This window comes from Temnothorax curvispinosus, unplaced genomic scaffold, assembly GCF_003070985.1.
Source record: "Temnothorax curvispinosus isolate PA1 unplaced genomic scaffold, ASM307098v1 QBEX01013717.1, whole genome shotgun sequence".
Taxonomy (NCBI): Eukaryota; Metazoa; Arthropoda; class Insecta; order Hymenoptera; family Formicidae; genus Temnothorax; species Temnothorax curvispinosus.
The window spans coordinates 531,843-548,475 of NW_020223497.1; the positions used below are offsets into that span (position 1 = coordinate 531,843).

A 16,633-nucleotide genomic window follows, 5' to 3' on the forward strand; every position below is an offset into this window, starting at 1 on the left:
AGTAATCAGGATTATAATTTAATGATTGTCTTAATTTAATTATGAATCTCTTTCTTTCTCTCTCGTATGAATAAAAAAGTGATTTTTTTTCTAGAAATATTTATTTTATATTTATACAGTGTTAGCATATCTGACAAAAAAAATTTTACATACCGATTGCTATTTGACGAAAGTTAGAGAACCCCCATCGACGTCTTTTCTTTTCTGAATGTGAAACCGGAACCAGCTATTCCGCGACGAATGTTTAGAGCCATTTAGCAGTCGCTAAACGCCGCGGGTAGCCAGCATCCTGAGCGACCAGCTCCTTTCAGTTCACGTTTCCATCCATTGAATACCTCGTAGCGGGTTCTTCGAAGGGAGAGAAACGGAGAGAGGTTGTAAGGAGGCCTTGCAAGGTTACCTAGCTCTTAGCGAAGTCTACGAACCACTTTCGAGTTTGCTTACGTATACGTGTATATTTCGGTAGCGTTTTATATCCACAATTTTTTTAGATAATCTAAAAATAATTTACTTTAAAATTTATGCATAAAATAGAAAATTGAGGAAATAAAAATTGGTGCACAAAAGTAGATACTTTTATAAGTTTATATCTTTTTTTATAACTTCCAATTTAAATGATTAAAAATTTAAAATTATATTATTAATACAACTTTAAATTTAAATTCAAATTTTGATTTTCATGTATTACATATAAATAATAAGGAAAGGATATATAAACCAAATTTATCATAATAATATTCAATGTCTTAATCTTTCATGTTACCCAACGTCTTAAGTTATTCAGTCAGATTCACTGGTAACTTCGGTCAGATTGGATAATTGGACTTCCATGATAATTTCCTTTCGACGTTAAATATTCACGGAAGTCACGGAGCAGAAACGCGGGTGCGATTTCCGCGTGACAAAATCGTTTTCTCCGTTCATCTTCGAGGCTCGGCATACTGAAGTGCACGTTGGAACGTTAATTCCGATGGTAACAGGGCAGTGGTCACGTCGCGAGCGTAACGCTTTGTAATTACCGGTCGTCATTATCGTGCTACTCGACTTGACGCGATGATTACGGTGCACCGGACAGGAGCAAATCGAGAGTGCTCGCTACGGTGCGTGGTCGCGCGGAACACCCCGAAGCGTGCGAGTGGTATATCGTGGGGCCAGATAGTTCACTGGGTTTCGATTAACGCCGCCTGACGGGGTCCTTCCTACGGAATTATCAGCATGGCGAATTGAATTTTTGCCGGCAGCGATTCGAGTCACGAGCACACACCGTTATTGCAAGGGACGTGACGTTCTAATGTATCTAGGCGTTTGATATTCCGGTTAACCAAAGTCTTTCTTCATTAGCGAATATTATACGTTCGTTCAATTCGTTGCATCAAATTCGTTGTCGCGTAGCCAGTATGCTGATGTAACACTGTGAAATCGTTTTACTGTCGACGACGCTATCACACTCATCCAAAACTTCGTTTTCCGTGTCTCGAGGTCAGTACGTATCGGCACTATCGGCAGTTCCATTCGACGCCATAAATTATTTATATTAGGAAACGTGCCGATAACCGTGCCAGTGCTGGAGCTGATAATAGCAGTACGGGAAGAGAAGAATGGTGAACGCAGTTATTAACTGAGTGACTTTACACACAGCCAAATGATTAAATATTCTATGCTGTTACAAACTTACGGCATTTTTCCAGTGTATTTGTTTGTAAAATAACTTTACGTTTTACAGATTGTAGTTTTTAAATCTCTAAATGAACTTAAATTATTTTTCAAGACTTATTGTTTAATTTTTATCTCTATAATTTTATATGTTGATTATTAAGCCATATATATCGACGTATTATAATTTTTCTAATTTTTATTAATAGAAACATCAGTGATAAAAATAAAATAATCTACAATCATTTGAATTATTATGATTTAAGTATAGTTTATTTAATATGATTGACTTTAATTGATGAAAAAAATGCTTTGATTGATTAAAAATCTCAAACTGCAGAATCAATTATTATCGACAATATATCTCTCGATCACGTGTTGATAAAGTAATCGCAAGGAAAGAAGTAACAAAGTTCCTTTTGACCAAATTCTCCGCAGTTTCAAAACTGGTTTCGAGTCAGGTCGGCTAATTGGAATTAAATGCAGTTTCCCCGCCCGGCCCGCGGCCGCGGCTGCATTTATAAACAACTGAATGACAAATACCGCGATAGCGACAGTAATTAGGTATACACGATACCTCCATTTCCATGTAGAGGCTCTTCCTCTTCTCGATATCTCGTCCGTCTTTTTCTCGCCGCTTAATCATTCGAGTTCTGATTGTATTCCAGTGGACTTTGAAGTCTGAACGAACTTCGGCATGTGCATGAATAATTATACACCGTTTTACATGTCGATAATAATACATTGATGCGAACAAATCTCATTAATCAGATAGAAGTATGCGCTTTCTGACGAATTTCGTCATTAAAAAGTATAATAGGACAAGAAATAAATATGATATAACGTTATTCATACACGTTGAACTTAATAAACTTACTTGTTGAGATACGATTAAATATATATTTATTATAAATAATATTTCTATATACATTCGCTTGTATTTGACCCAATAAGTGTCAAGCAATAAAAAAAGTTAATAATACGTACAGCAAATAATACTTATGTTGCTGTGTACGTATAGGTATAATAATCATTATTATTAAAGAGATGAAAAATTTGTGTCAGGTTGCCCGAGGTGGAAGGAACGTGCACCTGCCTGGTTGTACCTTGTATTACTCAACTAAATGTACACAAACGTGTACATTTAACGAGTGTTAAACCCATAAAGGTGTTGCTGACACTACCGAGCTTGACGCCTCCGCTTCTTCGAGATATGCCGTTACTTTCGCGAGGCGGGGTAGGCATCTGAAACAGAGATTTTGTTACGTGGGGAAAAACGGTATTTCTGTGGCCAATATTGAGCAAATTATTTCTCTCAATTTTTTATTATCTATTTTATATTCTCTGGAAACTCTCTCTTTAAATGAATTCTTACAATTATTATTTTATACATTATTTTTTACATTAAATATATTTTTTATTCTTTATGTTTTATTTTTATATTTAATTATACTGCGATTTTAATTTATATATGCTTACAGTTATTTTTATTTTTTAAATAGAGTTAATGGCTGAGAACTGTATATCTAAGTTCAAGATTTTTTAAATAAGATGTATTAAAAGAAAGCAGCTAAAAATGTTTTGTTAACAATCTAAACATTTTCAAGCATTATCGCAATGTTGAATAATATTTCTTTCATGCTCAAATCAACTGGAATGAATTAAAATTCGATTCTGTCCACTTGATGATTCGCGCGTATCGTCTCGTAAAGAATTAGCATAACATTAAGCGTTAGCTTGCAATTCATGAATATGCTGGGTAACACCAATGCGTATGCATGTCTCTTAGACTGCTGAATCTTTAAATTCTAAGGAGAGTGTAGGCTGCGTGTTTTGCATCTGGATGTCTTACTGTCTAAATTGTGACACTCGATGAATATAGATTCCGCATTTATATTATTTTTTACATATTAGTTGGTTAATATTATTTTGTCGTCATTATATAATTTTACTTTTATTAATTGATATATTAAATTTCTATTTATTATAATATTTAATATATTTATAATTTGATATAAAATTATAAATAACAATATTATAAATTTTATATAAGTTATATAATTTAATATTAAATTTTTTTCGGTACGCATACTTACTTTTTTAATGTAATTTTTTGCGAAGATTGTGTAGAAAGAAATTTTTTGCTAAATTTATTTTGTAACAAGGTTGTGAAAAGGACTCATGAAATAGGCCTACTTGAAAGACCCCTAAGCAGAACATTGTTTGACTTCTCGTGCGTTCGCCTTTCCTTCTTTTGTTACGAAGCACCTCCCGCTGCTTTTCAGAGAACGATGTCAATGAGTCTAGACGAGGGAAATAGTTCGTGTCCGCAATTGCGCGTAGCCGAATGGCTGCGAAGGTTAATAGGTTGATCACTGGTCACTGTGGTCATTGTGATTCACATAGTTAGTTGGAAACCTACATTTAACAATCTCTCCAGCAGTTGTCTCCGTTCGCTGGCAATCTTCCTTGAAACGTGCAGAAATTATTTTTCAGGTGTCAGTCTTACTATGTCAAAGTAGTTAATAGAATTAGCGTTTACTGCAGCTTATTAGAACGCACGGGGGGCTATAGGCAGAATAATTTAACATAAATTACAAGCGAGATAACGGTCGCGACAGCGATTAATTGCGGATTAGCCTGACAGACGGATAAGCTATAAATAAAACGAATTTGATAGTCGCATTTCAAATTCAGAACGGCAAATAATACAAGTTTACGGATGTAATCCTAATCGACCGCACGAGTGCGTTACATAAAGTATCGGAGGAGGGTCTCGGGAGCAAGGTTTCATGATTATGGTCGCCGTCGATGCCACATGCACAGAACACGCATTGACGCATTCTGCACGAGTATCGAGCACTGCATGGCAGGCTGAATGACCGCAATTAACCTTACGTAACTCGGCCTTCCTTGGTGGTCCTCCAACTATCCGCGGCCTCATAAATTGTACATATACAATGCGTCTATACATAGGAGTAACTATGTTTATTGCTTAACATTTTGCATTTTTTTGTGTTCTATTTTGTGTTCTATTGTGTTAAACTAGAAGCTAAATGGTTTTAAGACAATAAATTTTACTTCTATTTTTCATTAGTATCGATATATTTGGCAGATTAAAAATTACATAAAACTATTTTCATTGCTATTCTCGTTATTGCACATTATGTGAAATCATCGGCTATCATTTTCGCCTACGTGAACGAGATCACACCTCGTTGTAACGTGACGGAAACAAAGATCGTGCGGAATGTAACAGCGTTCGAGAGTGCGATAATAATGTGTCGTAAAAAGAAGCGAAAACAGCTTTAAAGCTCCGTTCCGCGTAACAAATATGTCGTACGTGGAACACTCCGCGCTCTTATCAGTCGGATTTACGATTTCGATTAGCACGAAGCCGTTGTGTCTGCCTTCCTGGTGGTGAGAAGACACTAAAAACAATTATCGTCGACGTGTCGTACCTTGGAAAGAGCAAGGCTTCGGAAGGGTAAAAAATCTCGCGAATTGAATTACAGCCGCCCACACGTGCGGAAATATTTGAATATATTGATAGTATCTAAGTGACAAGTCAATATCGACGCGCAAGTTTATACAAATCCTTATTTTTCCCTGAAAGAAAGCCTTTTGATTTTGAACATATAAGATTAATACTAATGAGGAGTAATAGTATCACTTTTATGCATTTATATGCGTATAACAAACTAATATTATACTTCATATCTTAATATATTTTAATATATCTAATATTCTATTTAATTTAATATTCATCATTTTTATTCAGAGAAATGGATCAAATTTTTAGAAAGATATGCTCTTGCTATACATGTAGCTATTTTTTAAAGGCTATGAGATTCAACAAATATGATTTTGCAAATAAAAACCATCAAATTATCAAATTCATATCGCGCAGATAAAATCTCGACGTATCGATATTTACGCAGTAAGGCGTTGGTAGTTAATACATGCCGCGAAGTCGATCTCCGATCTGTTCCGTCTGTATTCCTGCGAGCCACCCAGGTGTGAACGCGCCCAGGAGCAAAAGGATTGCGGGGTAAATTACCGGCAATAATTTCCAACTGATAAGAACGGCGCGCGTCACTCTTTCTCTCTCTTTCTCTTTCGCGGCTAGCGGGCCGTTTAATTCAGTTTAACCAACGGCTTGTGTCCACCTCTCGCAAATATGGTATTCGATTAGGGTGAGCTATTGGTACCGGGAGGCATCGGTATCGTAGTTATTTACGAGGCGTTCTGACAGCCCTCACCCACCTATCGCGAGCCACAAATTTCTACGTCCTACACGGGGTTTGAGACAGATTAATCGAAATTTCGACTGCAATTTCCGAATAATAAACGCAATAATCGCGGATCGAAAAAATAAATCTTTGTTTTATCAATCGAAACATAAGAAAAATGTTTAATTTGCTCAGCAAAAATTCGATCACTTATTCTGCTATATTCACGTTTTAGTAAAATTTAATTTTATTCAAACATTTGAGAGATTTGGACTGCATGTAACTCTGATTTTTTAAACTGCAAAGTAAAAACAGATTAGTAAAAAAATTAAACAAAAAAATATTTACAAAGCAATTTTTTAAATCCGATTTCTTCAAAATATATTTTTATCATTGAGGCAAATACTACTCAGAATGATCCATTAACGTTTTGGTTTTCTTGACAGCTCGGGAAAGGATTTCGGTCTTAAAGAGTTATATTTTTAAGTGTAAGTTAAACGTGGCTGTTATTCGGCGTGAGTTGTACCTATCTTATATAAGGTGCGACGAGCACTGTCGTTCACCTGTGAAATCACCTGACGTATTGACTGCCAGCAGCCGACCACGATTAGACATCCGGTCATTTTCTAACATTACGTGTGCGCGCAGGCGATTCATGTTCTCATGCATGACTTCATTGTTGGCGAGTTCAATGATTGTAACGGCGATCGTATTGTATTCTTCAAGCAGGTAACGCGATGTAATCGGTTCGTAATCTCGCGATCGCGTGTACGTAGATCTATCGAGATAGACTGGTTATACAAACGTATCAAGTAAAGTACAATCGATCGATTTAATTATGCCGATATATGATTCATTTGATACATTACATAACTTCTGTTGGAGCGCTTAGTTCCTGCCTTTTTTTTACTTACTTTTTAGTTATTTACTTACTTTTTACTTACCTTTTAGTATTTCACTGCGCATGGAAGGAACAGGACTCTGAATAATATTTTAATCACAATGGATATTCTATCTAAAGACATGTACAATTGATAGATTTGAAATTTTTGAAAGTTTTACAAGGTATAATTATATATTGTACTATATGGTCTATCAGTACGGTTTTCCTGAGATTTAATAAATCGCAGAGCCTATAGTTATGATATAATGGATTAGCGGAATCTTTCTAATAATGACAAAAACTCACTGTAACAGATTACGAGAGTCATTTTGCAACAATTATAAAACTCGATAGAGCTGTATTAAGATAAGATCGCGCTATATACCTATGTGTCCATATTTTTTCGCAGGTGGGCTAGATACTCACTACGATAAAGTTGTATACGGTAGTCGAAAGCGAGTACAAAATGTAATATTAATTATTATTAGTCAGAGCTCGCCGGAGCGTAAAGCCATGCTCATATTTGAGTTTCACTATCGTACTTGTCTCGGTGCCATTAACGCGCGTAACTCCATGTGCAGAAATATGTCGCCGCCATGTCTCTGTCACAGTTAAACGAGATGAAAGAAATTATTCCATCAGATTGCATTTTATAGTAGTTCTTCACACGCCCCTTATGTCGCATCGACAGCACTGACTCGTTTACTTCGTAATTTAGAATTTTTTCAGTGCTAGTTACTAATATGTGAATTTATAGAAAGTTAACAAAACGTGCAAAATAATTTGCTAGTTTTGCACATGTCATATAATTTTTATCATTGTATGAATTATAGTCTATAAAATAAACGTTTATGGTTACGCAGATTGCTTTTATCGCGACTTATCAAAAACTTTTTCACTTATTAACGACCGATACTAAAAATTGTAATACGCGTACAAAAGAAAAAACATACGAGGCATAAAAATCACTAGAATAAAATCAGCCATTAAACTTTTCAATATCTTCCATCTGGAAGAAAATGTTTCTCGTCTGTGTAGAGAGAACGACCGCGTGCAGAGACTGTTGCGAACGATGGCAACACGACACAATTTCGAGTAGTAGGGAATTGGATACAAAGTGATTTCAGATTAGCCACACGTGCGGACGGTACGGCTAATCTGCGCGGAATATAATTAGCTCCAGTGACTAACCGCTAGCGCGGCCGTTAAATTTAGCCAAATGCAATCATAACAGCGCAGGTGGTCATTTTACCCTTTTCAAGTATTTGACAAGTCCAGATTATATAGACCGCGCGTCGCAGCGGCCACAGTGAGTCATGGCGAGGCTAATTATATATATGTATATGTATAATGCCTTTGCCAGAATACAGACCTAGGTCCTTTTCGGCCTTTCTTCCTTTTTTCTCGTACTCATTTGAGCACTATAAGCGTTATAATTCCTCTATCGATTTATTTGTTTGTTATTAAAGCGTAATTAACGTTTTTACAGCAGATAATATGTTTATTTATTTTATTTATTTTGTCAAGTGAAATCTGAAGTCTTTTGAATCAACCGATCTCTGATAAATTGTCTAAATTGTTCGTTAGTTTTGTATAGTCGAATCTTTAGGTTTATATTTGCATTTTTATTGCAATTTTTATATGTTATTCATGCGACGAATAGATTTGTCTATATTCTACTTTTTATTGTTATTAATTTATATTGTTTGTGGGATGTTGCAGATGCACGAGAAAATGCGTGTAAGATCGTCGAGGTGACTGTGAGAGCATGGAGACTATGCAGGAAGGTGGTGGTCGTCTGCAAAATGATTCGACCGTCGCGAAGATGCCGAATCGGTTGAAGCTCGTGCAAAGTGACGAAAATGACAAGGTGACGAGTGAAAAGACAGCGGAGATGGACCCGTACAGGGAATTGGAGCTCTATCTCGCCAAGGTTAACGTAAGTCAATTTTGAATTCGTATTTTTGCATTTCTATAGCATTTAGTTGCGAGAAATTATAAGACCATCCTAAGAAATCGAATAATTTTATTTTACAATTATTGAGCTATTATAAAAGAATCTACATATAAAAGGAAATATAAAGTCTGATATTTTTATAATATATTAGATTCTTTAATTAGTAAATTAAATTGATGTTAAAATATGATTATGTTGAATTATCTATGGCATTAATAGAGATATTAGTCGGAAATTCTATTAGAGTGAATATCTACATTTTACTTCAATAGATAATTATAATAGATATAGTATCAGGATATTTTCCAGTATTTTTTCGGCGTTCCGTTATGAGATCTTTTACTTCGATACCTTTGTTCTGTAATTAAATCTTCTGATATATCACATCGTATAAAATGTGATGTAAACGTTAAGAAGATAATCGTATTTGAAATCTCGCGTTGCCTGCGGGTGTGATTAATCATCGCATATACATATCACCCGCATTCAAAAGTTCCACTCGTTCTATCTTTGTCCCTATACGGGATTAGACGTGCTGTTTTGCAATTTCGTTATTAAAAGCATGTTTATACGAATCGTGAAAGGTTCCAACGTTTCACGTAATCGCGTTTATACGACCGGATCTTTGAATGAAGAAGACGAAGATCGGTGATAATTTAAAAAGGTCGAGCGAATCGACGCCCACTTTCTCTTTACGATAATCGATTCTGATTCCCTGGAAGTGACTCGATTCCCCGACTTCTTAGGCCTGAAACGGAAGATTCGAGCGGTGAAAGGAATCGTGCCGTGAGGGCTTCGCCCATATTTTTCATTATCGAACAGATCACCGCAAGAGCAAATGATTTCTCTCGCACGATGGGCCGAGCGCGACGAGCGGATGATTCCGTCCGGATAAATATCTCGTCTTTCTTAATTAAAGTTGTTTGATGCGATCTAAATCACGCGTGCCTTGTTTAATGTACACACAACGCGGAAAGTCGTCTTGCAGTCTCGCAACTCGGTACATCCTTCTCGATGTATCATTTAGCATGCCATAACACTGCTCATTTAGCTGCACAATAAAATTGATCATCGGCTTTATCGATCGTTTCGTTAATCGCCAACGGCGAGGCATCAGGCATGTCGCGACAAATTAGTCACCATGTCGACGATCGCGAAATCCCGAAACAAGTCCCGGAGTCGTTTGCTCTCCGTTGCTTGTTTTTCCGTATTCCCTTCCTGGTCCGATGTTTATACATCTGTTTTAGAGACTTTACCTAACTAAACGACTCCAATGGCACCCGAGAGTACGAACCGGTTCTTGTTTGCGAATTCGCGTAAGGCACGTTTGGTTACAGGTGTCACCATTACATTCCTATGTGACTTGCTTGAATATTCATTAGCTGTAGTGGATACACTTGGAAAATCTACTTAGAACTTAGAATGGAATTCATGTCGTCAGTATTTTAATGATATATTAACTCTACATAATACACATAATAACATTTTTATTATATGACAACACACATATTAGGCATTAAATATGTAAATAATATTAATCATAAAATCATTGACCATTAGTGGGTTTTCTCTGTCAGCATAATTTTCTCAATGTGTTGCCGGTCTAAAAATAATTCTGATCATTTATAGATTAAATTGATGCATGATTAACTTAATAGGTCGAGTAAATCTTACCGATCTAGTCTTGATGTCATGATCTGAAAAATTCAATCTGAAATGCGTTAGACATTTCGCGCGTTTTGTATTTCCGTTTGTATTCGATTATCAGCTGCTACCACAGATTATGTTTTCGTCATTCGCTTGGGACGCGTTCGCTGATTTTGATCGGGCGATCGAGCATGCGAGCACCGTGCGTGCGTGCGTGCGTCGGTTCCGCGTCGTCCTTTGGCGCGTACCGGTGCATCGCGAGTGCATCGGTGCATGTCGATGCAGCGCAAACAAACAAGAAGAGTTCCGTCGTACCACAAGAGGGGTAAGGAAGGTGGCGGCCGATGGCTCATCGTTAAAACTAGTTGGTGCGGAAGTCGCTTCTTAGTCTCCTACTATTTCTCAGATAGTGCCTTCGAGTGCTGCTACTGGTCGGCACGGTATACCTTAACGTGGTCTTTACGAGAAACTTATAGCCGCGATGTAATCGGGACTCAATATCGTTTCCAGATGAATGATTGACCACTTATCGGCTAACGAGTGATCTGAGCTTCAAAGATCCCATAGATCCATTTGCGTATCGTTCCCCATGACTGATAGTAGCGACGTTTAAAATGTGTCACTGATAAATTCATACTCGTTGATAATAAATGATAATAAATTATATGTATTGCAATGTAGTTTCTTCTAATTTTGATTAATTTCTATTGTGTTACTTTTACCAAGTCGCGCGCAAACGTATACTATACCATACTATTGATTATGTACATTTGTCTAAATATTTCTCATATCTCGCATAACTAACCGTTCTGCAGACGTAGTATAGTTACACATTTTTTAATGACGCAATTAATATTCATATTTTATAATGCACGTTGGGTGTACCGTTTCGCGTTTTTTTCGCAGCGTCGAGCGAGGGAGCACGATGCTCGATATTCTCCCAAGCCGAAAAGCAGATGACACAAACGGATTCTTCTCCACCCATCAGTTTTTTGCACTCTCTTTCCGTGCGCATACTTTTTTGCTGTTTTCTCCGACCGTGTGAACTGGCGGGCGTTTATTAACTAGACGGATAGAGAAGAAGCCGCCGCGCGTCACACTCATACGATTGCGTCTGCGATCCTTGACCTCCGCGATGGATGCGTGTCTGCTTTTTGGAGTAGCCTGAATCGTCTTAATGCGCTCGGACATTAACGAAAGAATGTAGACCGTGATCCTATTGAAAGTTAAATTCAGAAGAAACTCTTGAGTAATAATAACTGGGTCGCGCGTGATCATATAGCAACTATTTCGAACGGTCGAATTGATATTAACAAATATTGTTGTAACAAATAACAAATTCTTTGCAACTAATAGTTACAATCATCGATATAATGTAATATAGTAATAAATAATAGACAATAGACAGTTTTATATGCAATACAGTAATAAACAGTATTTGTTATTCAGCTGTAGATAATATTTTTGACTTTGGATTATCGGTTTTTTAGGATTATCAATTATACATTAGTAGTTGGCATAAAAATTTACCGTAAAATCATTAAATTTACCTAATTACTTTATTTATATTGTGATTTAGGTTGAAGATAAAAGTATAAAAAACAAAAGAGTTAGGTGAATTGAACGGGTGCAAAGTATCCTTAGCTATTGTTAGTTTATTACTTATACAATTAGTGGGTCAAGCTTGAAACTTTTCAAGATTTAGGTTAAACAGGACCTAACTTCCTCTTCCTTGCTCTTTCGCATGTTTATGAAAGAAACGATTGATTCAATCGGAGTATACCGGCGGCGACGAAACCGATCGAGGAAACTTGTTTTACGTCTCAAGTCCGTAAGTGTGCGCCAAATTTAGCGGCGGTTCGGCCGAACCGTCACCGTGATTATAGCAATACGAGCGCGAATTCTTGAATGAGCGTGATCTTTCGTACATCCGGTTTCTCTGCACGCAAGGTGAAATCTCCAGAATCGTGAAACACGTGTTTATTAGTAATTACTGGAACAACAGTGTAGGTATTACAAAATATCATGCACTCCAATACAAATAATCGTTTGGCCATCGTTTCGTTATATCAATAATAAAACAGATGTTTTTTTTTATGCTGTTGCTATCAAGTTACAAATTAAAATTATTTTTTATCTACACAAAAAATTATATAAGGTCGAAGTTGAATATTTTAAGTTTTATATTTATTGCAGTCATTTTTATTCATACCCTATTAACTTCTTGGGCCTTGATTGCATATACATATTTCTGTTAGCCCGTAGATCTTCATTTTTACCATTGTGACGTGAGATATGAGTGTCATAAAATCACGCAGGATCTGAGGTCTAACAAAGCGAGCAAGATATGAACTTATTTTTTCCCTGTCCTCGGTCATTTATCTAGATCACCGAAGTGAACAGACGCATTCTTTCGATGATATCATTGCGATGACGCCTGAAATAGACACTAGTCATACTTGGTATTTGAGTTGATCGGTATAGAAATCAAATGTAGATTTCGTGTATCGACGCCCACACGTATATTTCCAGAGTAAGAAATGGTATCTCGATCGAGAGGACCGGTAGATCGTGAGATCACTTTCTACAACCTACTGACAGCGGAGAATATTTGTAATGCGTCGTCTACAATAGCAGCAGGAGTATGCAGTAAGACGTAAGCAGTAAGCTACTAACCAACCACAGTCGATTATTCTTGAATTGTAAAAATCCCATTAGTCAATAACTTACTGCTTATGTCTTACTGTAGACTCCTGCTGCCATTGTAGACGACGCATAAGACCATCTTACCGCCGAGCGTCAACATTTCCTCACGTTCATGCAGTCATTAAATAATAACACGCACGAGTCTATAGACCTCGAGGTCTAAGTAATCATTGGCGCGGCAAATTTCCCATAGACATGATAAAAGCCACTGTTCTCGCGAACCGTGTCTTTAATGAGAATATCTTCTCACATCACGTTCAGTTTAGTTCACTGTTATATTATTAATTTGATTGAAACTATTTTAAAGAAGTCGTTAAAAACAAAGCAATTTTCTGAGCTGAAGCGACTTTCGTAAAACTTTATTTAGTTGTAATTTAGACACCTATTTCATCACAGAGAAAATACTCAACAGGTACAACAAAATCCACTCTGGAACTGTCGTCAAACATCGTTCGCGTCCGTGGCAACTCTAAGAAGTATCAATTCGCGGTCAGGTCCGGTGTACGTTCGCGGGGCGGCGATCATAACGCGTTTAAAACGGCAGTTTAATGCAAACACGTTTCGCACATGTGCGAGGGAGCGCGTTTGGTGCACCGATGCCACGGACTTGCCTGGAGGTTGCGGATAATAATCAGAACGGAATGTAGCGACCTCAAGCGTAAATGCAAGCGTCTCGACCAGGCGCACGCGGCAGCGCGTTTCTATCTGCATAACTATCTCCTGATCTCAAACGTAACACGTACGAGCTCGTGAGACGATGCGTCCGAATGCGGAATAAATTCGTGGCTGCGACGGACGTTTGCGAGACTGATTGAAGTTTCGAAATACACGCACAGGCCAGATTTGTCTTCCTGAGAATAATACATTATATTTTTAGTATTCATGTAAAAATTATCTATTAGGCACCCGAAACATAATTTAGGATTAAAATGAATATTTCAGATATTAATCTTTTTTTCTAACAATAATTATTTTAATGTGTATTCATCAATTTAAGGTATTAAATACTCTGTGCACAATACTGTCATTAATATACTCTTATTGAACTTCTATAAATCAACATCTATAAATTAAAATGAAAATGATGGAATTTGTATAATTGTTTCGAAAACACGTAATAAGAAATGCTCAAGAATTTTTAATATTAATAAAACGTGTGTGAAAATGAATTTTATGCCAAGTGTAATAAAAATTTCTTCAACGAACTCCGAAATCCATCGTGTATATGTGTGGATTAATCTTTTTACACCGCGATCATTTAAAAAAAAAATCTTCTTGAATGTCCTGGTGTTGGGGAGACGCGGCAATAAATTCACAAATAGGTTGTGCTTTGCATATGAAATTGCGTATTCACGATGACAAACTGTTGCGTCGCGAGCGCGAGAAGTTTATTCGTATTAAATTACTGGCGGACACGCGCGTGTACCAGTGTCCGTGGCAACTCACGCGCGAGGAACATATGCTGAAATCAGCGTTGTGCCGATATTCGAGGCAGTCACAAAATTTCTCATAACAGACAACGTTAACGCTGTAATAAACTTGTGCGGCCACACACCATGAATTTTTTTCCTTTTGCATATTTCCGCCAACCTATGATGTCTCTCTGTATCTCGTGCCTTAATATAAATAATTAGTTAATCGTTCTTTCTTAATTTGCAATTTTAATTGAAATTTTTTTTGATATGACGTAATCTTAGTTGGTAAACGTATTCACGCAACTTTACGATTATTTCCTACTTTGTACTCGTCTAATAAGTTGATCGATAGATTAAAGGCGGCTCCGTGAATTTTAGTCATGGCAAATCTGTAGAAATAAAAGCGATAAATCGTTCCCGGAATGTGTTAGAAGTAATCTGCGTGTAGTGACTCTTGGAAAAATATTTTACGTAAACGGCACGAAGCTGGTTTATTTCACCCTGACGGGCACTTCGGCGAAGACTGCGTTCTCACCTTCGCGCGTTTACGAGAGATCGATGGTAGATCCATATAAATTTTCGAGGAAGTTCTGGTGGAGTCGCGGATAAAAGACGATGCTTCCCACAGCCATTGCAATCGCGCGAACCTCCTGCACTTGATGCGCTGCGTATCGACGCATCGCCACATAAATCGTGCGCCGGCGAGTGAATCACGATAAAATCTCCGGATGCAAAATGGGTAAACTCAGAAATGCCGCGTCTGTCCGCGACGACAGGGAAACGAAGTGGGCAGGGAACGCTGGAATACGGAATAGCATCCGGCTGGAGTATCTCGGGGCTTCCCGATACCGTCAGGACCTGAAATTTTCTCTGGTAGCTTGGGGCCTTCGTCTTGAAGGTGGTCTTTCCACGTTCTTTCTTACTACTTCGTCTTTATATAAAAGCACACTTGATATTTTATTAATTGTCTAGAGATCGCAATCTGTTATCAACGTTACGAGGATTCTTAACTTTATATTTATATTTTATTGCACTAAGAGAGGCTCAAAAAATGTCCTAAATAAAGTCGTAAAACTATCTTGACTTTTGTTAAAAGGACCTTTGATAAATTAGTAATAAATTAAAGTTGACTGCACCTGTGTCCGACAGAGTCTTGATAGTTTGGCATTATTTGCATACGAACTTGTATGTTATGTTGGAATCTCAAGGCTGCCCATCCTTTCCCTTGAAGATTGCAATCTCCGTGCACGCGCTGCGTCGATCGTGAACCGACACGTGAAAAGCTCTCGGCTCGCGAATGACTCGGCTCGGCGGGTCGAATCATGAGCAAGATATTTTTCCCTTAGGAATAAAATCTAGCTGACTCATTCGATGAACTTGAATTGTCGATGTGTATTTGATTAATTGTCCGCGATGCAAGAATGATGCACGCATTACCTGCGACGTGGGTGATGTCACGTGCTACGAATCAAGGAAGAGAGCTCAATGACGAAAGTTAATACGAAGATATTAAGATATTAACAAAGAAAAACTGCAGAACAGCATCTATTAATTTGGATCACTTATAAAAAGTACAAATCTTTTTTAGTACAAATTAAATTATTTAATCACAATTGAAGAATAAACATTCATTACATGAGGGGTCGATTTATATGAATTTATTCAAATATTTATTTTTTTTATATAAGTGCTTTTTATGCTATAAGTTGATCGTGAATTTTATGACTAATTAATTTGCTTGTGAAATTGGCAAGTATTTATGAGCAAAATACTCGAAACGTAATTCAAATATTAAAGAAAATTTAGATGTTGTGATTCTTAGTGGCATTTTTTATTTGATCATGGCCATCGTTTCGTATAGAAGAGATCGGTCCGGAGGAGCGGGTATACCATTAATACACGGCAAGACGCCTGCAGCAACAGCGCAGTAAAATCATTCGGGATTTAAAAAAATAGCCTTTATCCGAAAAGAATCTTCCAATTAGGATAACGAACCGGCGAGTATCGGTACCGGATCCGTGACCAAGAATTAGCTCTTTAGTAGACGCCCGGTCCTGGTGCGTGATTACTAATTAGCATATCACCGTTAAAACGGTTCGGCGTAGCTCACGCGGCCAAATCAGATTTCATTGCTTGAAAG

At 37.2% G+C, this 16,633-nt stretch overlaps 1 protein-coding gene across 2 annotated transcripts in view; it reads left to right on the forward strand.

The window, feature by feature from the left end:
• The window catches only part of LOC112463841 (rho GTPase-activating protein 7), a 212,710-nt gene that overhangs the window by 13,102 nt on the left and 182,975 nt on the right, over positions 1–16,633 (forward strand). For both annotated transcript variants that reach the window (XM_025030464.1, XM_025030465.1), the window contains exon 2: positions 8,491–8,707. In XM_025030464.1, the coding sequence (XP_024886232.1) occupies positions 8,537–8,707 (171 nt within the window). In that variant the 5' untranslated portion in view covers positions 8,491–8,536. The remainder of the gene's footprint in view (positions 1–8,490; positions 8,708–16,633) is intronic.